At 44.9% G+C, this 25,664-nt stretch overlaps 1 protein-coding gene across 8 annotated transcripts in view; it reads right to left on the reverse strand.

Annotated features, from left to right (window-relative positions):
* LOC116543837 (protein HIRA) overlaps nt 1-25,664 on the reverse strand; it is a 103,626-nt gene that overhangs the window by 38,839 nt on the left and 39,123 nt on the right. For 6 of the 8 annotated variants that reach the window (XM_032269756.1, XM_032269754.1, XM_032269757.1 and 3 more), the window contains 8 exons: nt 24,057-24,170; nt 20,844-20,914; nt 20,081-20,186; nt 18,029-18,244; nt 17,644-17,754; nt 16,152-16,237; nt 11,185-11,382; nt 9,032-9,193 (listed from right to left, as the gene is read on the reverse strand). In XM_032269756.1, the coding sequence (XP_032125647.1) occupies nt 9,032-9,193; nt 11,185-11,382; nt 16,152-16,237; nt 17,644-17,754; nt 18,029-18,244; nt 20,081-20,186; nt 20,844-20,914; nt 24,057-24,170 (1,064 nt within the window). The remainder of the gene's footprint in view (nt 1-9,031; nt 9,194-11,184; nt 11,383-16,151; nt 16,238-17,643; nt 17,755-18,028; nt 18,245-20,080; nt 20,187-20,843; nt 20,915-24,056; nt 24,171-25,664) is intronic. The other 2 variants (XM_032269760.1, XM_032269755.1) reach the window with 1 other exon arrangement.

Consider the following 25,664-nt stretch of genomic DNA (forward strand, 5'->3'; position numbering starts at 1 on the left):
ATGTGGTACAAATAGTAAAAGAATTAGAATTAGAAATAAAGCCTGAAGATGGGACGGAATTGCTGCAATCTCATAAAAAACTTGAACAAATGAGGAGTTGTTAGGGATGGGCAAAGAAAGTAGTTTCTTAAGATGGAATCTCCTGGTGAAGATGCTGTGCACATTGTTGAAATAATAAGAGATTTGTTTATTTTTAAATTCCACATATATTTTTTGAGACAGGTTCTCATTCTGTGGCCCAGGCTGGAGTACAGTGGCGACATCTCAGCTCACTGCAACCTCCACCTCCTGGGCTCAAGGGATCCTCATGCCTAAGCCTCCTGAGTAGCTAGGGATACATGCGTACACCACAACAACTGGTTAATTTATTGTATTTTTAATAAAGACAGGGTTTTACCATGTTGGCCAAGTTGGTCTCAAACTCCTGACCTCAGGTGATCCACCTGCCTTGGCCCCGCAAAGTACTCGGACTACAGGTGTGAGCCACCACACATGGCCTTTATTGGCATACACTGAAACATCATGCCATTGAAATCTTCTTTGTAAGGTTGGTAGTAATGCTCCTCTTTCATTTCTGATTGTATTTATCTATACACTAATCATACTTTAACTGTATGTCCTGCTTTTTGCAAGTAACATTCCATCTAAACTATTTTTCCACAGTACAATCATCCTTTGGTATCTGCAGGGGGATTGGTTCCAGGATCCCCAGTAGGTATCAAAATCCAAGGATGTTCAAGTCTCTTACATAAAACGATGTAGTATATGCATATAACATAGGCACAGCCTTGTACATACTTTATTTTTTATTTTTATTTTTTTTTGAGATAAAGTTTCACTCTTGTTGCCCAGGCTGGAGTACAATGGCCTGATCTTGGCTCACTGCAACCTTTGCCTCTTGGGTTCAAGCGATATTCTTGCCTCAGCCTCCTGAGTAGCTGAGATTACCAGATGCACGCCACCACACCCGGCTAATTTTTGTATTATTAGTAGAGACGAGGTTTCACCATGTTGGCCAGGTTGGTCTCGAACTCCTGCCTCAGTCTCCCAAAGTACCGGGATTATAGTTGTGAGCCACCATGCCCGGACTACCATTTTTTTTTTTTTTTTTTGAGACAGAGTCTCACTTTGTTGCGCAGGCTAGAATGCAGCAGTGTGAGCTTGGATCACTGCAACCTCTGCCTCCCAGGTTCAAGTGATTCTCCAGCCTCAGCTTCCAAGTAGCTGGGATTATGGGCACATACCACGACATCCAGCTAATTTTTGTATTTTTAGTAGAGATGGGGTTTCCCCATGAAGGCCAGGCTGGTCTCGAATTCCTGACCTCAGGTGATCTGCCTGCCTCAGCCTCCTAAAGTGCTGGGATTACAGGTGTGAGCCACTGAGCCCGGCTAGCCTCCTATATACTTTAAATAATTTCCAGATCACTTACAATCCATAGTACAATGCCTAAAAATAACTTCATTTGCATGGATTCAATGTAGTATTTGGCATATAGCAAATTCAGTTTTTGCTTTTTGAAACTTTGTGGAATGTTTTTTTCCCAAATATTTTTGATCCAGTTGGTTGAATCCATGGATGTGGAACCCATGGATATGGAGGGGCAACTGTACATTAGTCTTTATAAATATTAAAGAGGGGCTACATAATGAATAGCTTACTTCCTCAACACCTCTCTTTTGAAGAAGTTGGGTAAATGTTTTCTCATAATGCTGTTTTAAACATCTCTAAATGTGACAAACTCCCTGGATCACAGGTGCTGTCACTGGTCTTATTTCCTCCAGGAGTTCACATGAATCATCCTTCTGTCTAGTACGCAAGAGCCCTCCTCTCTGCCTGCCTTCCCCCTGCTAACCAGCCTCTGGCCTGTTAGCCCCTCCTCTGGACACTGTCTTCAGCTGTTTTCCCTGCTAGTCACCCCAGGTCACAGAAATGTGGGCAGGAACACCAGTGTGCAGAATCCTGGATTCTTTTCATTTGTATCCATGTGAAAAACTGGAAAATAAGAAGTTTTGTCTGTGTCCTTGACACTGCTCTGTGAAACCAAAGAGCCTGTTCTCCTTTCTTCTAATGTCCCATAACAGGGCAAATCGTCCACCTGTGGGTGTAGTTAAATGTTCTGGAAGCTGTGAGTCAGTGCTCCTCAAAATCCTTTTTAATTATTATTTTTTTAAATGTCAGACATTTGCCTCTCCAAAGAGCTTGTTTTACTATGATGTAAAAATCAGGTCATGTACATTTTCATATTAAATTTTTTGTTGAATAAACTTTTGTTAACAATCAAAAATGCTTTCTCTCAGATGTTCTGAAAATGGAAATAGAATATTAGCTTGTTCTAATTTTTTCTAACATGAATTGTCCTGGTTCAGACTGATCTGAAAGGGTTTCATGCATTACAATGGAAGAATCCTATTGTGAAACATGGGCAAAAAGTCAGACTTTCATGTAACTATCGCTTTGTAAAATACAGTAAGAATGTCACGGCAATGCCCAACTGTCATCTAAGTTTCTAGGGAGTGCAGTGGCTTCTTGAGCTCACCACAGCACTGGCCCATGACATTTACTTGCTTGGCACTGCCAAGCTCCAGCTGTTCCAGGACCCCTGAGAGCCCTTAGGAGTCTCCCCACCTGCCTCTGCCAGATACCCCATTCAGGGACCCTGGGGCCAGTGGCCCACTGGAACTGCATCTCCACAGACTGCATGTGGGCTTGTACCAGTTGTTACAGTATCCCTGGAAGCACCAGGTAAATGGATCTATAGCAGCTGCCCGATGGGTCCAGACATCTGTGAAGGAAGGGCATAGTTGACCAGGGCTTCCCCACTTACAAACAGGCTCCATCCTAGGTTCTGTCTCTGCAGGCCTACTTGCCCTGTAGTCAGTCAATTACCTCAAGTCCCTACGTGCTTCTACCTAACACCTGACCCTAGGGCAGGGTGGAGCAGAAGACTCACAGGTTGACACAAGGCAGCTACCCTGTACATGAGAGGCTAGCATTTGGCTCCCAACCCACCTGAGGCTCTTGGCTAGGAAGTGCCAGTCAGGTTGCAGGGGTCTCACTGCCCAGCTACTGTGACGTACAATGAAGGAACAACAGTAGGAGCTGACATGTGCTGCTCACCATGAGACAAGGACAAAGATACACTTTACAGGCCTAATGCTTAAGGGATACCTCCTATGAGGGTTCTCCTGGGAGGTCCATTCTTCCTGAAAGGACATGGACTCAGAAAGACCATGTGTCTCAAGATCATCCCCCCACCCCTCTGAGGAAATGGGGACCTGAGCCTAACCTGGTGTATTACTTTGTGCACCACTCCCAGGCCACTGCATTGACACTGTGCCTCAAAGAAAATCTCCACTGAAGGCTGGATGTGGTGGCTCACGCCTGTAATCCCAGCACTTTGGGAGGTTGAGGTGGACAGATCACTTGAAGTCAGGAGTTCAAGACCAGCCTAGCAAACATGGTGAAACCATGTCTGTATTAAAAATACAAAAATTAGCCTGGTGTGGTGGCATACACCTGTAATCCCAGCTACTAGGGAGGCTGAGGCAGGAGAATTGCTTGAGCCTGGGAGGCGGAGGTTGCAGTTAGCCAAGATCGCACCACTGCCCACCAGCCCAGGGGAAAGAGTGAGACTCTATCTCAAAAAAAAAAAAAAAAAAGTACAACAAAGAAAAAAAATCTCCATTGATGGGTGTTTTGTTTTTTGAGACAAGTCTTGCTCTGTTGCTCAGGCTGGAGTGCAATGGCACAATCTCAGCTCACTGCAACATCCGCCTCCCAGGTTCAAGCAATTCTCCTGCCTCAGCTTGTCGCCATCATGCTTGGCTAATTTTTGTATTTTTAGAGTAGAGATGGTTTCACCATGTTGGCCAGGTTAGTCTTCAACTCCTGACCTCAGGTGATCCTCCAGCTTCAATCTCCCAAAGTGCTGGGATTACAGGCATGAGCCACTGCACCCAGCCTGTTTTGTTTTTGAGACAGATTCTCACTCTTGCCCAGGCTGCAGTGGCGTGATCTCTGCTCACTGGAACCTCTGCCTCCTGAGTTCAAGGAATTATGCTGCCTCAGCCTCCTGAGTAGCTGGGACTACACGCACGTACCAGCACACCCAGCTAATTTTTATATTTTCAGGAGAGATGGGGTTTCACCATGTTGACCAGGACCAAGATGGTCTCAAATTCCTGGCCTCAAGTAATCTGCCCGCCTCAGCCTCCCAGAGTGTTAGCACTGATTACAGGTATAAGACACTGTGCCAGCCCTCCAGTGACAGGTGTTTTGAAGGGCTCCTCCTGGATTTCACTGAGAATCAATACAAGAAAATGGTCATATCAAGAAAGTACCTGCATTTTCTGTAAGGCCTTTGTTAAAAACACTGGATCTTGTTTTATCTCATTTTCCGCATATGACGATCCAATCCAACCTCCTCTGAAAATTCAGCACCAGAATCCTGGAAGCTCGCTACACTCATTCTGTCTGGAAAGCAGAAAGCTCCGCCCCAAGTGAATGCTCACTCACTGCCACTTTCAAGTGAGAAGTTGAGAATGACAAATGTGATTTGTCATTATTATATAGATCTTGCTAGCACTGTATTTATGGCTGGATGGTCTTGTGAGACCCTGGGGACACAGCTGCTAAAGGACCAACCCTTGTGGCAGCAGGACCCAGGATGTGGAGTCAAGATTTTGCCTACAGAAGCCAATCCAAGGGCTATCCTCCAGGCTTCTCATTCAGGGCATGCACTACCTGAGACATAAGGGCCACAAAAAGCCACAAAGCAAACATGAGTGTGTTCCTCAATAAGCAGGACTTTCTGTCTGTGGCACACTGTAGTTTCTCTCAGGTGGAGAGTTCGTTTTATTTATTCTGTTCAGAACTTGCTCCATTTCCAAATCTGAGATTTTTTTCACCTTCTGGTAAGCCTGTTAACTCCCTCTTGACAACTGCCCTGCAGCATATCCTTTTGGGGGGACTCCTCCCTCTTGCCTCATCTTCAGCTGCACCTTCTCACCTCTGTGGCACTTTGGCCAATTCTGTAGACGGAATGTTCTTTTCAGCTGGCTCTGATCTGCTCCCTGAAATGCTTGCTGACTTTTAAACTGAAATCATTATTTTTCTTTTCTGAAAGTATTTTTCCTTGGTTCATTTCCAAATCTGTCTGGTCTTTTTTGATGGTTTATTATTCTTTTTTTAGTGAGATATAATACATATAACATAAACCTCACCACTTTATAGAATTTATTAGCCTTTAGTATATTCATAAGGTTATGAAACCATCACCACTGTCTAATGCCAGAACATTTTCATAATTCCAAAAAGAAACTGTATCCATTGGTAATCACTCCTTATCCTCCCTCCCTCAGCCCCTGTCAATCACTATTATTCCACTTTCTTTCTCTATGGATTTTCCATTCTGGATATTTCCTGTCAATGGAATCATACAACCTATGATCCTTTGTGATTGGCTTCTTTCTCTTAGCATAATGCCTTTAAGGTTTATCGTTATTGTAGCACGTGTAAATATTCCATTCCTCTTATTGCTGAATAATATTCTATTGTATGGATAGACCATATTTTGTTTATCTATTCATCAGCTGATGGACCTTTGGGCTGTTTCCACTTTTTGGTTACTATGTACAGATGTGAACATTTATGTATGAGTTATTGGATGGATATACATTTTCAATTATCTTGGGTATGTATCTAGGTGTAAGAACTGCTGGGTGAGATGATAACTCTATATTTCACCATTTGAGGAATTTCCAGACTGTTTCCCAAAGGTGCTGAAAGACTTTACATTACCATCAGCAGTCTATGAGTGCTTAAATTTCTCCCTATCCTCACCAACAGTTCTTATTATCTGACTATCTTATCTTTTAATCACAGATCTCCAAATGGGTATGAAGTATTAGTTTTGCTTTGTATTTCCCTGATGGCTAGTGATGTTGATTGTCTTTTTATGTGCTTATGATTTGTATATATTCTCTGCAGAAATTTCTATTCAGATCTTTTGCTCATTTTAAAACTGTGTTATTAGTCTTTTTATTGTTGAACTGTACAAGTTCTTTATATAATTTGAATTCTGGACCTGAGATAAAGTTTTTCTCTTTTGCCCAGGCTGGAGTGAAGTGGCGTGATCTCTGCTCACTGCAACCTCTGCCCGCTGAGTTCAAGCAATTCTCCTGCTTCAGCCTACCAAGTAAATGGGATTACAGGCGCTCGCTACGACACCTGGCTAATTTTTGTATTTTTAGTAGAGATGGGGTTTTACCACGTTGGCCAGGCTGGTCTCCAACTCCTGACCTCAGATGATCCGCCCACCTTGGCCTCCTAAAGTTTTAGGATTACAGGCATGAGCCACCGTGCCTGGCCAAGCTTTTAATTTTTAAAATGTTTTGTAGAGATAAAGTCTTGCCATGTTGCTCAGGCTGGTCTTGAATTCCTGGCCTTTCTGTCTCAGCCTCCCGAAGTGCTAGAATTATAAGCATGAGTCATTGTGTCCAGTTAAAAGTTTTAAACTTTGATGAAGTCCAATTTATTGATTCTTTCCTTTAGTTGCTTATGCATTAGGTGTCATATCTAAGAAACTGTTCCCTAATCCAAGGTCACATAGATTTCTATGTATATTTTCTTCTAAGAGTTTTATAGTTATGCTCTGACATTTAGTCCTTTGATCCTTTTAATTTTTATTTATAGAATAGAATATTTAATCTTTCCTCACATTTTGTTTTAGCTTTCATGTCTTTCAAGACTTAAGCATATTTTATAGCACCCTCTGACAATTCTGTGATAACAGGTTTATAGGAACCTAAGTCTCTCAGTGAGTACATCTCCTGACATTTGTGTACGGTAGACTGTTTCTTCTTGTGATTTTAGATTTTATGTTCATCTAAGCAGTGCTTTATCCGTGGTAATGCTGTACACCCTGGGCCAGGGAATGCCCCTGCTGGGTGGATACGCATCTCTGCCAGGTGCCTCTGGATGTCAAGTAGACCAGGGTCTCCTTTGTTTCATTTCTTAGCTTGGTGATTTCTAGACAACACAGGTAGTGTTAAACTGGCCCTGAATCCACATGAGGGCAGGCCTGTGGTTACACAGCCTCAAGGGAAGACTGTTCTCCCAACCCCAAAACAGGCTAAGACATTCCAATTTCTCTGCTAGTTCTTGAGCTGCCAGCTGGGTTTTCCTAGTGTCTGCCTCAGTCCTTTTTTAAGCAGCTTGACTTTATGCTGGTGACTTAATTCCAACCCCTTAGACCCGAAGCTTTGTCTCAACTCAGTGTAAGACATTAGACCCCAAGCTTTGTCTCAACTCAGTATGAGACATTAATGCAAGGTCCTCAGTCAAGACCCCCAGCTTTGCACCCATGGGGCAGCCCTGGCTGCTACTCTGGCTTTTTTGTTCATTCTTAGATTTTAGATTCTAGGGACTGCCCTTTCTTGTGAACTAGTCATTCATTTTAGGGACAAGAATTGCATTTAATCCAGTACTTCAAAGTATTTTAGAAGCAGGGAGGCTGAGGTGGGTGGATCACCTGAGGTCATGAGTTCAAGACCAGCCTGGGCAACTTGGTGAAACCCCGTCTCTATTAAAAATACAAAAAATTAGCCAGGTATGGTGGTGGGCACCTGTAATCTCAGCTACTTGGGAGGCTGAGGCAGGAGACTCGATAGAACCTGGGAGGCAAAGGTTGCAGTGAGTAGAGTAGCTAGAACTATAGGCATGTCCCACGACACCTGGATAATTTTTCTGGTAGAGATAGGGGTCTCACTATGTTGCAAAGGCTGGTCTCAAACTCCTTGCCTCAAGCAATTCTCCTGCCCTGGTCTCCCAAAGCATTGGGATTACAGGCATGAGCTACCACACATGGCCTGCACTGAACTTTTAATTACTAAACAAGCATGATTAGATCACAACAGAGTAGACTACAAGATTTCACACCAAGTTTATAGATACAGCATCAAACTTTCAGAAAGAGTCCTCCCATGGTAGCTTCCAGGAACTGTTTTCCAAGGAGAATAAATCCTGTCCAGACATGCAGCTTTGAACAGGGCTTTTCATAAGCAAAGCCCCAGAGACAGCATGCTATAGCTTTAGCTCCAAATCACCATCTACTGCAAAAACAGATCAAATACAAATGCTCCTTTTATTGGGCACCTGCTGGCTGTGTGGCTACTGCAAGTTTCTGACCAGTGACCTTGTACCTGGCTGATGGTAGCACAGGCTAGGGTATGTATGCCTAGGGCTGCCGAGCCCTATGAACCTTGCACTGGGACGCAACTCTTAAGGGACTGCTCTTAAGCCCCAAAAGGCCAGCCTACATCTACCTCTCTTCTCCTAGGCTCTGACTCACTGGGATGTGAACTGGGCTCCTTGTTGTGACAGGCTTGGAGGAAGAGGCCCTCTCAGGAGGCAGAGAACTTCAGTGCCAATGGCAGAGGCTGTGAAGATTCACTCTGGCCACCTCAGGAGGATGCACTACCGCAAACTCTAAGAAATAAAGAACCACAGTGTGCATGATGTCACAGCTGTGTTTGAGGGGAGGCCCAGGGAATGAACAAGCAGCATAGTGTCCACGAGAGCTCAGAAGCCAATATGACTTGACAAAGACCTCATCTACATCATTTTTTATTGCAGCTCTCTACCTCTGGTCAGTTTCTCAGTGGAAGGCCATCACATCCAAGGTGTACCAATATCAGAGCCTTCCACCTCTCCAACTAATCTCTTGCCCTCTTCCAGGCAAACTCTGGGCTCCATCCAAATACCATTATTCTCAGTCCAGCCTCTGCACTGACCAATTCTTGTGTCTTCCCCCACAGCTTCCAGCCACCTTCCCACTTGAAGCAGCCACTCCTTTCTCCTCGGAGCTGGCAGCTCACTAAGGGCTCTGCAGTCTTGCTCCCATGCATTGAGAGGCTAGAGTCTTTTCCCCAACAGGAAGGCAGGCTGCTTGGTAGGAACATTGCCAGTGTGCTGTTGACTCATGCCTGCACCCTCCCTGGCCCTTCAGGGTGCTGCAGCTACCACCTACCTTTCCATGGCTGTTGGGGTCACACTGGTCAGGGCAGGAGCACCTGGCGTGGCTTTGGACCGCTCTGTGAACCGGGAATCAAGCGCTTTCATGGGTTCAATCTTGGACGGGGTCGTTAACACAGAAGGTGACAATGCAGCAGGAGTAGAGGTAGCATTCATACTGGGGTGAAGAAGAGGGGAGGCATGTCAAGCACAATCCTAAAAGGATCAGGAGGTCTAGTATTTGCATTATTTGGAGACTACTAAAAAAGGCACAAACATCAAACTTTCATAAACACAAAAAAATTTCAAGATATAATCTACTATTCCCATTTCTTTAAAATGTTCATGTGTTAAAATTCTGGACACCTAGAAAGTTTTGAGCAAATGCATTCGCATCTCCCCCTTTGCATTGTTTTGACAGCTTTTGGGGGTAGCACGAGGCCTAGAACATGGTTCTTACAACACTTTTCTCTAGTCATATTACCCTATCTCCACAATTTGAATATAGCACCTCTACTCCAAACCACTCCAACCACTCACATTTCCCACTTAGAAAATGAGTCTCATGAGATAAGCCTGCACCTGGGGTCCTGAAACCATGGTCTGCTCCTGGCCTTTACTCTCAGCCAGGTATCCTCCATCCTGGGTGCCCCTCCCATCTCTCCCTGTAACAGTGTCACATACTTAGCATTATGCTCCAACTACTCATCACACAGCTTTCGTCTTCTATTCCACAGATAAAGGAGAGGCCAGGCAGGAGCCTGCCTGGTCCATCCTCCATGGCCAAGCCCACACCACAAGCTGGGACCAAGGCCACTAGGCCTCCTCCTGTGCACACCCAGGCTAACACCTTCCACTCACATCTGCCCAGACCCTACACCACATGCCTGGTAGTCACCCTGGACACCCCCTTTATCCTCCTCTATGACCTGTGGCCACTAGAATAGGCCATCCCCAAAGAAGTTCTCAGATATGGCATGGTCTGTCCTTCCCAGGCCCCCTTCCTCACAGGATGCTCTGCTTCCTCACTGGTCTTCCTGCTCAGTCTTCTCTTCTTACCCTCTGAGGGTTCCCTCAGGGCAGTGACCTAATGTTTGGCCATGCCTCCACAGCCATGTGCGAGCACCCAGAAGTAGAAGGCTACAGTAACACAAGACTCCATTACACCAATGAAGAATCACTCTGATGGAATCAGCTGTATGTGCCAGGGAGTGGCTAATTTGGGGCATCGCTTTCATAAAATGGAGGTCTCAAAACCTTCTATGTCTCCACTCTGGGGAAAAGCCCAGACTACTTGGTCCAGCATAGACACCTAGGCCTTCTCCCCCGTTTTGGCCTTCCTCAGGGGATTGGGGGGCTGCTATCCCTAATCCCCATGCCACATCCCCTGGTGGGCCTGTATGAGCCGTGCGTAGGGCACCCTCTGAGGCACCTCCCTGATCCCTGAGACACCAGGCCCTCTTCAGATAGCTAGCCATTTCTACCCAGGGGATCTGGGGGGCCACCTGCAACCCTGTGGCTGCCTCTCCCCAACCAGCCTACACACTCTGAGGGTGAGGACCCGCCAATTAAGCCCCTGCAATGCCTGGGGCCTAGCACGGCATGTAACCCAAAGGAAGTGCTAGGCAAATGTTCACTCCTGGCTTTCATTCGTGCTTGACTGTTTTTTTCTGATTTCTAATTTTGTTACAAGTAAAGAGGGGTGATGACTCAGGCTCTCTGAGTGAATATAATTCTGAGAGTATGAGGGGAGTCTGTGACCTCCCACAGGAGCACCCTATCTGGGATGAATGCTGTGTGATGTGCCCAGCAGAGTGAAGTGGACGCTGAGGCCCCAGAAATGTCAAGTACTTCCAGTGTAGAGCTGCCAGGAGGTGGGACGGATCCTGCTGCACGTAGCACTGCACAGGTAGTTCCCACCCGTAGCAGCCTGACCCTCAGTCAGCCTTGATACACTCTTTGTGAAATCCTCATGGTCCTGTGCATCAGAGACTCACTAAGCAAGTCCTCCCCTCTGAGAAGTCCCCATTTCATATCACACCACACACTTTTTTCTTCCTTTATTCATTGAAGGGGCCACAAAGTACAGAGTAAAATTCTCTATCCCCAAAATTATGTGCAAACCTGAACTCTCCCCAGGAATGGGAACAAGCCTTGGCACCCACTAACCTGTCCTTATTGACAGAATCGCCCGCAGGTCTGGCACTGGCAGCCACCACAGGCTCTGTACAAGGCTTCGAGGCGCCGAAGGAGTTAGGGGTACTGGAGTCCAGTGGCAGTAGCTGTGGACTGCTATGAGAAGAGAGCATGGTGCCCGCCAGGGAGCCCGAGAGGGGGATGCTGTTAAAGAATGCCGTGGAGAAGTCCCTGTCATCAAGTAAGAACAAAAGTCAGCCTTGAAAGTCAGGTGCCACATCCAGTAATTTATACATTCAAATAACTTTCTTTCTAGGTCCAAAGGCAATGTTTTCATGATAGAAAATCTGCAAAGTTACAGAAAAGTAAAAAGAAATTTAAACCCATTTAATATACTATATTTAATTGAATCTAGGATTTACAGGTTCTCTATGTACTACTAAGAAAGAAAACAATGCTGCTACTTGTCAGATGCCACTGATTGTACAACACACCCTAATCTCAGAGGTGTTAAACTATGCAAACACATGTCGTAGGAGCTGCTGTACCAGCATGTAAGGTATTGCAGTGTCAAAACTAAGGATTCTGGGACAAACCAGCCAGGTCTGACTCCTCTGCCATTTGCAAGCTTGTGACTTGTTCCAACTACTCTTGTCTGCAAAATGCAAAGTGCCAGGACTCTCCCCATGGGGTTGCTATCAGGACTAAAGTAGTTAGTGTAGGACACTCTTCGAACACATATTGGGTGCTCAAAGAATTATGAAATTCTAATAATTGTCATTACCCCTAAGATTCACATAATACATGGGATAAATTCCTGGAAGTGGAATTGTAGCAGCAAATGGAATCTTCACTGATGATTTGGAATAAATATTTCTAAAGTGCCCTCCTTAGAGGTTTAAATTACAAGGCATGTATAAGGGTGCCTATTTCCCCACATAGGCACTTGGTAACACTTTCATCAAATTTCTTGACACCTAATAATCTGAAAGTTGAAAAATGGTATCTTACTTTAACTTTGATATGAGTGATATTGACATTTTTTCAAATCGAAATACTTGATTTCCAGCCGGGCACAGGGGCTCACGCCTGTAATCCTACCACTCTGGGAAGCCGAGGCAGGTGGATCACTTGAGGTCAGCAGTTCGAGACCAGCCTGGCCAACATGGTTAAACCCCGTCTCCACTTAAAATACAAAAATTATCCGGGCATGGTGGTGGGCGCCTGTAATCCCAGCTACTCGGGAGGCTAAAGCAGAAATCTCATGAACCTGGGAGGCGGAGGTTGCAGTGAGCCAAGATCATGCCTTAATTAAAAAAAACAAAAAAACATATATATATATATGATTTCCTTTTTTGGTGTGTGAACTGCTTGTTCATAAATATTTTCCCTGGGATGTTGTGTTTCAACTCTTTATGGCCTTTTATTTTTCTTTGTTGTCGAGATGGAGTCTCATTCTGTCACCCAGCTGGGGTGCAGTGGCATGATCTCGGCTCACTACAACAACCGCTCCCAGGTTCAAGTATGAACCATCATGCTTGGCCAGCCTATCTTTTAAATCCACTAAAATTTTTAAAATTTTGTGTAGTCTAAATTGTCATTTACAGAAAATACTTTTTTGATCTGAGATTATAAAAATATTCTTCCAGGGAATCTTCTAAAGTTTTAAATAAAAATATTTTAAACAACAAAAAGTCAGTATTTAAAAAAAAAAAAAACAAAAAAAAAAAACTCTGGGCTGTTTAGAATGTATGTAATGGTAAATTGTAAGGTTGGGAACCAACATTGTTTCTAGAGGGTACCAGGTAGTAATGACTTTCATTTACTGAATTAGCTAAAGTTTTATCACTGATGTGAAATGCTACCTTTAAAATTCCCATAACTATTTGGGCCTATTTCCTGATATTCTATCATATTCCATTGCATTATCTACTCATGTGTCAGTATCTCACTGTTTTGAGTATGATAGCCTTTAAGTTCTGGTAGGGCTAGTCTACCCTGATTAATCTTCTTTTTCAGAAATATTTCAGTCATTCCTATTTGTTTTTCCACATAACTTTATTTTATTTATTGATTGATATGACATCTCACTCTGTCACCCAGGCTGGAGTGCAGCGGCACAATCTTGGCTCACTGCAACCTCCCAGGTTCAAGCAATTCTCCTGCCTCAGCCTCCAAGTAGCTGAGACTACAGACACACACCACCATTCCCAGCTACTTTTTATATTTTTAGTAGAGATGGGGTTTCAACCATGTTGGCCAGGCTGGTCTCAAACCCCTGATCTCAGGTGATCTGCCCACCTCGGCCACCCTAAGTGCTGGGAATACAGGCATGAGCCACTGTGCCTGGTGGATTTTTCCACATAACTTTATAGAGTTACCTTGTCTGATTCCAAAAATTCCTATGGTTATTTGTACTGGTTAAATCAGCTACAGGACAGCTCACATCTTTATGATGCCATCCTAGCTAATCAATGGCATGAATTTCTAGTTACTTCTTTTGAGTTTTCCTTGAGGCCTCTCAGTAGGGTTTTTAATTTTTTCTTCATTAAGATCTACATCTCTGGTTGCATCCTAAGTCTTTTATTTGTGAATATGACATTTCTTTATGGGCTCTGAGGGTAGTTGGTGCTACCTGACTTCATGTTGATTGTATCCAGCCATGTGACTGTCTTCTTTCATTGCCTATGGCAGTTTTTCCAGATAATTCTCTTACAAATTACATCATCCTTAAATAATTATCCTTTCTAATTTGCTCTTTCCCTTGACTAACTACACAGGCTAGAACCTATAGAGCAATGTTAAATTATAATTCCAAGAGTAGGCATTTATTTAGTTTTTGAACTTAATTTGAAATAATTTATCGAGTTAAGGAAGCATCCACCTACTCCCATTTAACTGAGTTTTAAAACAAAATGGCATTGAATTTTACCAAAATGCCTGTTAAGCATTGATAAAAGAGATCATATAATTTTTTTCTTTTGATCTACTGATATGTGGAACTAAACAGTTACCTAAAATTTGAACCTCCTTACTTTCCAGAAACAAACCTCACTTGATCATGGTATATTAGCCTTTTAACATGCAGTAAGGTTCTGCTTGTTACTATTTTACTTAGGTTTTGCATTGACATTCAGAAATGAGACTGATCTGGGATTTATGATGTTTTATCCTTGTTAGATTTTGGTGTAAATATTATGTTCATTTCAAAATAAAAATCTGCACATTTCTTCTCCATGAACTAGAATATTTAAAATGGTATTAACAGTTACCTGTTCCTTAAAAGTTCCTGAGGTTTCCCTGTGAAGCAGTCTAACTCTGGTGACTTTGGTGGGGTTAACTCTGTGACACTGTCCTCTATCTCTTCTACAACAATTTTTTACTTTCATTAATTTTATTTTCTTTAAAAACCATCCACTTTATGAAGTTCAGCAAATAGTTTCTCAACTTTTTTGTCTGCTATTATTTCTCACTTACACCTGCTTTGCATATTTAAGCTTTTCTTTTCTTTCTTGATTTAGCTCAGCTAATAAGGACCTATTCTGTTGCTACTTGTTAGAACGTGGGAATCAGGAGGCCAAAAAGCTTTTAACACTAAAGGGATCCGGTCCTGGTGCCAGAAATATGCATCCTATGTCAGAAAGTTGGCCCCAGACCAGCTAGAAAGCCATCTACATCTTCTCACCAGGTAAGGCCTAGAATGATCCACAGTACAAAGTGTCACCATCACCACCTCCCCGTCCCTCAGACCCAGTGTGTTCAGAGCTCAGACCCACACCAGGTCTCATTTGGTCCTAGTAAAAGGTAGGCAGGGGCATTACCTCGTATAGGGTCACAATAGGAAAAAGACTTAGTCAAAAGAAAATGACTGCTCTGGGGGAGTCAGTAGACCTGGTCTGGCTCTACTCGCAGGGATCTCAGAGCCTGCACACCTAAGACAAGGAGATGGATCTGTACACTGTACAAGTGAAGGTTTCTTCAGGAAGATTTGGAATAGCTCATGGATAGACAACTGCTAAACACAGAGGCCTGGATGTGTGTAGTTTCCATGAAGGGCTTACTGATGCCCTGAGCAGATCAGTGGTATGAAAATAAAACCCAGAGTGTGAACTGCCTTGACAGTGGGGGTCTATTTTTTTCACCCAGGGCCTTATCATTTTTCTTTCCTTTTTTTTTTTTTTTTTTTTTTTGAATCAACACACATCATTTTGGGGAGAATAACCATTCAAAAACAATCTGCACTGATATACTCAGACAACAGCAAGTGGTGAATGAGTTTCTTCCCCCATCTCTGTCCCTCAAAGGGAAATGTGTTTCAGAGCCCTACCCTCTGCCCAATAATTCCATTTCTACAAGTTATTCTGAGAGAACAACCACAGGTGAGCTCAAAGACTCATTTACAATCACAAGAAACTGGACACAAATACAAGTCCACAATGAGCTGGCTAAGCAAATCCTAGGACGGGAACCTGGATAATCAGATAGCAAATGCTTCAGAGGACTAGTTATTAAAATGGATGAATAGGCAAGAAACAGTAACAAGTGAGGAAAAAAAGACTGGAAATAGAGATATCAAATACAGTGACTATACTGGAGAGACTGGATTATGGATTTTTTTTTTCCTTTGGACTTTTACTATTTTCTAAATTTAACACGTGTAAACATACCTTTCATAATAAAAAAAAAAAATAACATTATGAAAGACAAAAAATATCAGCCTGATTGCTTTCCCTGTGTGTCCTCTGGTGCCCTGGCAACAGTGAAGTGCAGCAGACGTGCCTAGCCCTCCCACCCACCACATGATTCAGGTGTGCACAAGGGCTCCAGGAGGAGTGTGCGCTTTGCGACTACAGGAAGCTGGGCTCAACTTCCTTGCTTCCACATTCTACCAGTCAGGTTGTGAAGGGCCTTTGAAGATCCTCACTGTGAAAGCATTAACTGCTAAAAGAAGATAGGAAGACCTCGCTAGATAAAATCATAAAAGCGGAATGAACCAGTACCCAGTGTCCAGCTGTGCTATGCAGAGAGGTGTGATTCTTCTCCGACCATCTGCCGTCCGAGTCTCAACTTGCTTCTTCAAAAGATTCTGGCAAAGCAGAGTTACATAAATGCAAAGTTTCTGCCGACTATTTCCAAATAAAAAATAAAGTTTCTTTTTTTCCTGGTGATAACAACATTTAGCATAAGATCTATCCAATTAGCGAGGTTTTAAGTGTGCAGTATTGTATTGTGAACTATAGGCACTATGCTGTAGGCGAGATCACTAGGACTTATTCATCTTCTATACCTTAAACGTTATACTCTTTGGCTAATAACTCCCATTTTCCCCTGACCCCAGTATTCACCATTCTATTATCTGCCTCTGTGAGTCTGACTATTTTAGATTCCTCATATAAGATGAATATCATGCAGTACTTGTCTTTCTGGATCTGGGTTATCATTACTTTGTACACATTAAATATGTGTAACTTTTTATATGTCAATTATATCTCAACACAGTAGGTTTAAAAATAATAAGGCTTCTGGCCGGGCGCGGTGGCTCAAGCCTGTAATCCCAGCACTTTGGGAGGCCGAGGCGGGTGGATCACGAGGTCAAGAGATCGAGACCATCCTGGTCAACATGGTGAAACCCCGTCTCTACTAAAAATACAAAAAATTAGCTGGGCATGGTGGCACGTGCCTGTAATCCCAGCTACTCAGGAGGCTGAGGCAGGAGAATTGCCTGAACCCAGGAGGCGGAGGTTGCAGTGAGCCGAGATCGCGCCATTGCACTCCAGCCTGGGTAACAAGAGCGAAACTCCGTCTCAAAAAAAAAAAAAAAATAATAAGGCTTCTAAGGAAATATATTCTAAATTCCCCTTCTAAGCCCTTTTGGTACAGCTAAACTAGCCACCTAAGCAAGAACAAGCCGTGGGCACATGCTGCACTGGCCGCCCCGCACAACAGCCATGAGGCCAATGAAGGGGCTCAAGGACTGAGCCCTGCGCCCGTAGCCACGTCTGTCACTGAGCTAAGGATTTTATCTTTTTTTTTTTTTTGAGATGGAATCTCATTCTGTCGCCCACGCTGAGTGCAGTGGCGCAATCTCGGCTCACTGTAACCTGCGCCTCCTGGGTTTAAGCAATTCTCCTGCTCAGCCCCCCATGTAGCTGGGACTACAGGAATGCGCCACCATGCTCAGCTAATTTTTTTTTTTTTTTAAGTAGAGACAGGATTTCACCATGTTGGTAGGGCTGGTTTGGAACTCCTGACATCAAGTGATCCATTCGCCTTGGCATCCCAAAATGCTGGGATTACAGGTGTAAGTCACTGCACCTGGCCTGAGATAGCGATTTTCAAACTGACTTTCAAAATAGAATCCTTTCTTCCACAGAAATCTCATAACTAGGGGTTTTCTCTCATACTTTATATCTTAATTGCCTGGAGGAGTTTTGTCAGCCTACATATGGTCCTGGAGATAGTTTATATACACCAGGCAATAACGTTCCTTACCCTTTTCCAATCCCTTTTCATGAAACATGGCTTCCAGATGAAGAAGGGGAGCCCACAGAAGTCTCCTAAGGTCAGAGCCTGAAATCCACTATTCTTAGTATCTAGGATTTCCTAGAAAGGCAGGCAGGCTAAAGTTTGTAAGTTGTTACAAGAGATGACCTCCTCTGGGCTCCTGGATATATAGTGGCCTTTGACAACGGGGATCCAGGCCCCACTACTATGTCATGCAGTGGTGGGCAAGGAGCCAACAAGCCCAAGGCTGGCTAACCCACAAATCCCATGCCACACTAAGCAGACGCCCTCTTTACCACCACTGGTGTCTGCCCCTCACCCTGTCCCCTGGTCATGTGTCTATGTCTTTAGTACCACCAGGCAGGGCTCTCACCTTCCTAATATCTTCAAGACTCTCCCCGTTGACGACGCCTGCAACTGAGGTGGCTGAGCCTGTCTCCCTGGTGGAGGCACTTTTCTGGTCCAGCTGCTGCTGCTGCTGCCTCCGCTGGTACTTGAGCATCTCAGGGTTCTCAATGACGGCTGTGGAGAGCTGGGCCTCAGTCATGATGGCCAGGCTCTTGCCATAGGTGGACTGGTGAATGCGGCTCTGGGGAAGCAAAGAGAGGCACAACATGCCAGTGTAAGCACCAGCATGGCCAATGTCGCCCACAAGTGGGCAAACTAGAGCAGAGCTCTCCTGGCTCTGAGTGGAGAAGGGACCCAAGGCCAGCTTCCCATTGCCTCCCACCCTATTCTGCTTGTCCCTCATTTGACAGCTCTGTTGATGTCTCATGCCCTCCCTTGATGTTTATGGCCTTCCTTGTATCTGTAGCTGGGATGACAGTAAATGAGACAGCCAAGAAGACAACACCTGCCCCACAGTCTGGTGCAGAAAACATGACAATCCACAGTGTCCACAGTGTTTCAATGGAAAGGAAGACAATCAAGTTGCTAACTTAAGGCTCTTAAATCACTCCTAGGACCCAAATGCATTTGGGAATCAGATCCTAGAACAAGAGTCTACTTTCACAGCTCATCTGCAGCCATCAGTCCTGTGGATGGAGGTCCCCATGGGTCTGCTTACAGTGTCTCTAGAGTATGGGAAGGCCTGGAATAGCAGAGCTGGGGAGGCTCCTTTACCACCACCTCTCCTAATATGTCATCATCCTTCCCTCCTCCTAGGCGCTTGTAGTCTTGGGCCCTAACAAGCTAGGCAGGAGCCCCATGAGAGCAGAGATGGTATCCCCAGCACACTGCAGTGACTGCTGTGCATGAAAGTGCATGAGGAACAGACGTCCATGGGATGTGCAAATGTCCAACGTGGGATTCTGCCCAAGAACAGGGACTGCTCTTGGTTAAGAGGATATCTGCTTTACAACAGAGCATGGGTTGAAAGGCAGTGTTCCAAGAGAGGTGCCTTGGGACTCACTCCTGCAGGACTTGATGTGTCCCGGAACCTCCTTCCCTTGCCATCTTGGCTCCTGCCGTTCTCTCCTGAGTCTATCCCCTGCAATCTCGAGGCAGAATTCAATGTTTGCCAGGGCATCCCTAGTGTTCCCGAAACATGGGGTCCCAGTCTGTGACTTGAGAAATGTAAATGCAGTCAGCAAGGCAGACCTCTGCCCCAAAGGGGTTCACATTTTAGTGGAGAGGTCACACTGTAGGTTAAGAGGAAGCTTCCACCAGCAAATAAGGTCATATGGGAGAGCTGCCAGACTGCTCTAGGCTTTCACAGAACTCCCTTCAGACACATACATACATCCCACCAAGTGGCAGCAGGTTTCTAAGCCTATGGTGGGTGAAGCAGGGCTTTTCGCAAAGCTTGGCAGAAGGGCACGGAGACCCCATCACCCCCGCAGAGCACAGAGGGGAGGTGGCCTGGCCCAGAGGCAGTAGGCCTGGTTCACTCTTCTAACCTAAGGTTCACGTACAGACTGGGCAAAGGGCCACGCTATTTTCTGAGGCTTAGTTTCCATATCCACAAAATGGATGAGCTCTGCCTTGAAGGGTTTTGGGCAATTTAAATGAAATTGTATGTGCAAAACACATTTCCAGAGCCTGGCATCCGATACGTGCTAAGAAATGACCAATATTACTACCATGAAGGGGAAAGTGATGTTGGCAGAGGCCTTTGAGGAGTCACTTCAGCTCTTTCTCAGGGCAAAAACTTCCCAGTAGATGGCCTATTATCAGCTCAAGAAGAGATGCCCAAAATAGTTCTACTCTTAACTCCAGGACTTATTTCTAAAATGAACAGAGACTCGTTTTTAAATTAATCTATGCTGTAAAGAAGGATTACAACCTATAAAAGACGAATATCCTATTACATGTTAAGAAATGACGCTTCTATGTATCCCACAAGAAGAGGGTGTAGTAGGGGTCTCTCAGAGCTACTGTAGCTATGGCCCCAAAGCGCCCAGCAGCACAAGGGCTATCAGCCTACCTTCTCCTCCTCGCTTAGGGGATCTCCAAGCTCATCCTGGGAGAAGTCAAGGAATGCCACAGAGCCATCCATGGAGCACACCAAGATGCCAAGCCCATTCAGAGTCCTGAAAGACACGGTCATCAGCAGCCTGGTAGCAAGAGCCCCAGGCAGACACACGTCACAGGAGCTGGCCTGTGAGGATGCTGGACCATGCTTCTAGGGAGATGCTGGCAACTCCTAGTTCCCTTCTGTGGCCTGAGGGTGGTGGGGGGGAGGGTGACAACTGCATCCCATAGGGCCCTGGTGTCCTTTAGTTCTAAGCAGGTATACAAAGTATCCCTTACCATATGTTCTGTAAGAATTTTCAATTTTATTTATCTTAGTTTTGAAACCATTAAGAAAAAAAACACAACTTGACAAAATATCCATACAAGTCAGGTCATTGAGAAGCAAAAGGTGTGCTTCTCACTTTGTTTCATGCAAAGACAGAGTAAAGTGGAGCCTACTAGGATCACATCATTCTCTTTGTCTTATACAAATCCTGAGAAGGCATTTTCCAGTAGCAAATCCTACACAGGCAGGACATTCTCACAGCAACAGGCAAACCATTGCCAGTTCCCGAATCACAGGCAAACAGCACTCTTAGTCTGTGCCACTGTGACACCTGGGGATGGGCCACTGGTCGGCCACCTGACCCTAGTCACATCCAGGAGGCCTCATGTTCCAATGTGTGGTTTCTGCTTTCTTTCTAACCTATTCCCATAAGTAAAATACACCTTACCAGGAAATGTCCATGATGGATTTGTCAAACAGTTCATGGATGACCACCAGCGGCCGTTTCAGACATGTGAGCTGGAAAGAAAGACACAGCCAAGGTTAATGAAATTACTCAAATCCGCTTTTGCATTCAGCTCAGTTAACATAACCAGCCTAGAAGCCTTGGTCAGAGTGGCTGCTGATATTTAAGGCATCTTCAACTCTACTCAAACTGTTGCTGTAGAGACCCCAAACTATGGGAACCAAAGCTTGCCAAAAAAGTTCATCCTACCTAGAGTGGAGCCTGCCTCCAGGGCTTTCTTTGGTCTGACGGGGAGACAGCTTTAGACACAGACAAGCAGCAATGGAGAAGGCAGAGCGGGAGTGGGTTTTTGAAGGGCTATGGTCTGAGCAGAGGGACAGTCCCAGTGTGGCCCTCTGAGAGGGTCTATGGAACAGGAAACAGGATGCCAAAGCCTAGATAGGGGGTGAGGCACCCTGAGAGAGAATACAACACATCTTCCCTGGGCCCAAGGGACTCTGGTACACATTTAGCCAAGGCTCATTCTACACTATGTGCAGGTAATACAGAAATACACACTTGGGCCCTTAATTTAGGCACAGTTACCTACTATTAACACTTTGATGAATTATTTCCTTCTATTTTATGCAAATATTTATTTTATTTTTCAAAGTAAGGCACATGGTTGTGGCTGCTTTTTCATTTAACACACAGTAAGTATGTCATTAAATAGCCTATAAAAGTCTCTTTTGGATGACTGCATAACATGCACTGTGTGCATATTCTCCATCAAGTCACCCGATTGCTGGCATGCATGCTGACTCCACGTTCCCACAACTATGGTAGGCTCTTTCTCTCATGCACAAGTGCCTGGCTACCCTGCTGGCTGGCCCTGAGCTGCAGGATGGTGGGCAGGTAAGAAACACACTTCCTCAAGGGATCGTGGGCTCCCTTAGGTGCTGCTGCAGCTTCTGGGAGGCTGTGCTGCTGAGTGTCCCAATGCAGCCTGAGAGTGCCATGTGGGGAAGGAGAAGCTGTGTCCACTCTAGTGCTGGAGAGGGGTCTAGAGTCTGAGCTATCTGGAACCCACATTAAGAATCTTGCTTCCACCCTAATTCCACTTCTAGAAAAAGCTGCCTTGTACCTCCTCCCATAAATATGCTTACAGACCCTCAGAAATCTGTAGGCTGTGTGACTGCCTGACCTGAGCATTCTAAGAAATATGGGTACCACAGTCAGTGATGTTTTGGTTGCAGCCCCACAAACAGGGCCTCAGGCTGGGAGGAGACAGGGAAGGTGCCCTGAACGGCTCTCTGTGGTACTGTGGTTCAGGTTCCAGAATGGGTGTTAAGTGAATACTGGGCCTAAAAAAAAAAAATCACAACACACACAGTAATAGATTTCTGTACAACAAACTGTAATAAATGCAGCCAGAGGATAACCTTCAAAACCAGAACTTCAAACTTGCTCAGCTTATAGGGACACTTTTTTACAAAGTGAAAAAAAAAAATTAATGTGTGTGCACTTTGCTTTATCAAACTTTAAATACATTGGCACGTCGACACTCAGCAGCAAGGCTGCTTCCTGCACTGCATGCGGAGGTGTCTCTCACCATATAGTCAGGTCACAGTACACCAGCTCCTGGCAGTAAGAAAATTAACCCTTCAGGAGCCCTCACTTAGAAACCGCCACAATACTTACCCTTGGGTTCTCACTCACCAACTACCCTTGAATAGCTCTGCTGAGAACCTGTTCTGTGGAGGGCACTGAGTTAGGACGGTGAGGGGAACAATGAAGACACATTGGGCTGGGTGTGGGGGCTCATACCTGTAATCCCAGCACTTTGGTAGGCTAAGGTGGCGGATCACCTGAGGTCAGAAGTTTGTGACCAGCCTGGCCAACATGGTGAAACCCCGTCTCTACTAAACTTACAAAAAAAATTAGCCGGGTGTAGTGGTCTGTAATCCCAGTGCCACTGCACTCCAACCAGCCTGCTGGGCGATAGAGGGAGACTCCATCTCAAAAAAAAAAAAAAGAAGGTGAAGACACACATTGCATCATCTCAGGGGCTCCTGCAAGTAAGGACTACCAGGCTCACAACCTTACCCGTCACAGTATCGCCCAGGGGTGAAATGGACTAATAAATGGAGGTATCAGCTGTCTGTGTATCTTTTTTTGTGTGTGGACATAAGCACTCATCTGTCTTGGTTATATGCCTAGGAGTGGAAGTGCTCTAGGTCATATGCTTAGCTGTGGTAGAAACTGCCAAACACGGTTCCCAAGTGCTCATGCCAGCATCAACACCTGTCAGTAATATATCACTTCCAGCTTATCATGTCCTTGCCAACACTTGGTTCTATCTTTTAACTTTAGCATACTACTCCTAGGTATGTACTCACAAATAAATGAAAACATATGTCCACATAAAGACTTATACAAGAATATTCATATCAGCTTTAGTCGTAATATCTCAAAACTGAAACAATCTTAATGTCCATCAATAGGAGAATGTATAAGCAAACTGTGGTGCATTCACACAGTGGAATGCTACACAGAAATTATAAGGAATAAAATACTGTTAAGTGTAGCAACATACAGGAATCTCAAAAACACTATGTCAAGCAAAAGAAGTGAAGACACAAAGAAGCAAGCAACACACAACTGCATTTATATGAAGTTCAAGAGCAGGCAAAACTCATTAGTATCTGTTATACTGTCAGCATACTGTTATACTGTCAGTATCTGCCATTAGAGTGGTTGCTTTGGTGGTGAGGGAGGTCTTGACTCGGGAGGGACAAAGGGACAAAAAGGAGTACTCTAGGCAGTAATGACGCTGGTGTGTAAACATGTATGACAACTCACCAAGCTGTACCTTTCAGGCAAATACACTTTATATAAAGATTTTTCTAATAGGAAGCAAGCCCAACATGCTGCCCATGGCACTGACCACTGAGGGTGCTGCCTGAGTCTGGACACAAGAGCTGGTCTAGGTAGGGTTCAAGGTGCCCTCTCCTGGCTGAGCACAGACCCAGTCTTTAACACTTTCTTCTGGGAGAGCAGGAGAGCCTGTGAGCTTCCAAGGAGGGGCTGACCCCAGGTGCGGAGTAGAAGGTACACTCTGAGCATTACCCAAAGCAGGTCTCTCTTTCCACCACTCACTACTTCCCCAATCTATACCTCACATTCTGCAACAAAAGCTTAGGGTGGCAGGCTCACCCAGACAGAAAGCGAGCGGTCCTTGCTGCCAACAGCGCAGCAGCAGTATGGGCAGCTGGGCTTCGTAGAACTCCCATTCTTCTGCTTCTTTTTGAAGATTTTTGGGTTGAATTTCTAAAGCCAAATAACAAATGTTAAAAATAATTGATCAAGCATCAGGCATGTCCCCTGTGCCCAAGTCCCAGCCCGCTGAAGGGAGTCTCCCACAGACATTCTCTGAGCCCAGGCACTGAGCATGCATCTTCCTGACCAACAATGAGGCATCTGGCTGATGATGGAAAGGAGGCTTAGGGAGGTCAGAAAGTATGTGCAGAGGCATCAAATGAGGAAGCTGGGAAATGCAGATGTAAAACCAGCACTACCAAACTCTCCCCATTTCTGCAGCCTGCCAAGTAGAGGGGATGGATAACTATTGAAACTAGCCTTCTCAATTCCCTCTGGCCTGGCAGGGACATCCCTAGGACCTGTGGAAAAGGTGAGCCTCCAAGGGTGCTTCAGAAACACAGACCTGCTCATTCCCTATCTCCTAAGACAGGCCAAGGGAATGTGCAGGAAGGGTGTGAACCTCTGAATTCCTTCTTGACTCACTGCAATTGTTGTTTGGTCATAACTGTCTAGCAGAGATCCACTCAGTCAGAGTCATTTGTGATCTCCCTGGGCCAGAGACCAAGGCTACATGACACAAAGGTGCTTCATTGGCTGCTTAGACCAGGGAGCTACCTCCAGAATAACTTCTCTTTTTTTTTGGAAAGGATGGAAGCATACACTGAGCTCCCAGCCACCTTCCTGGATTTAAAGGGGATGGGTGCTCTGGGAATCCCCAACCTAGGAAAACTGAGGGCAGAGGAAAGAGGGTTCCGGAAAGCCTGATGTCAGGTAGTCTAGAGATATTTTAATTCCAGAGGGCAGGCAAGAATGACCAGGGGTGCACAGAGACTGGAGAGGATGGAACCCAGAGGCATGTCCCCAGGATTATAGTCTCTAGCACCAGGAGGCTGCAGGGTCTTTCCAGCTCTGTGAGCCAAAGGCAGGGGTCATGATCTCCCAGAACAGCTCTAAAGTGGTTGTGAGGACTGCATGGGAGAATCATGTAGAGCACTAACCACGAAGCAGTGATTTCCAAAGACTTTAGCAACAAAATTCTGGTTCAAACAAAACCCTACATGGACTCCAAAACAAAAAAATTAAATAAGTAATACTTTATTCACACAAAATTTATATTTTAAGGTACACTATATGATGCTTATTATCTGTTTAAACAAAGGCAAAAATAAGCCCGTTTTCATCAGGGTCTCAGACGATCCTTCACTTTTATCAACATTAGCCCACCAATCTGTTTATTTATTGGCTACCCAGTGTTAAGAAAGTCCTGGTTCTCACAGATTATTTGCAACTGCTTAACGGCTTGCCTGGGGCTCTGTCAGAACGCTCTTTAATTAAATTAATGGAGAAGCATAAGAGGAGTGTCCAGACACCTCTCCTGCCTAAGGACCCACAGCAGTTCACGCCTCTGAGCTCTTCAGCTGCTGCAGCAACATCTGGCAGCAGCTCCTAACTTAGTGATCCATGGCACAGCCTTGCACCTGTGGTTGATGCTGCCAGGTGTAG

The sequence above is a fragment of the Sapajus apella genome, unplaced genomic scaffold (genome assembly GCF_009761245.1).
Source record: "Sapajus apella isolate SASKATOON/1434 unplaced genomic scaffold, GSC_monkey_1.0 scaffold198, whole genome shotgun sequence".
Lineage (NCBI taxonomy): Eukaryota > Metazoa > Chordata > Mammalia > Primates > Cebidae > Sapajus > Sapajus apella.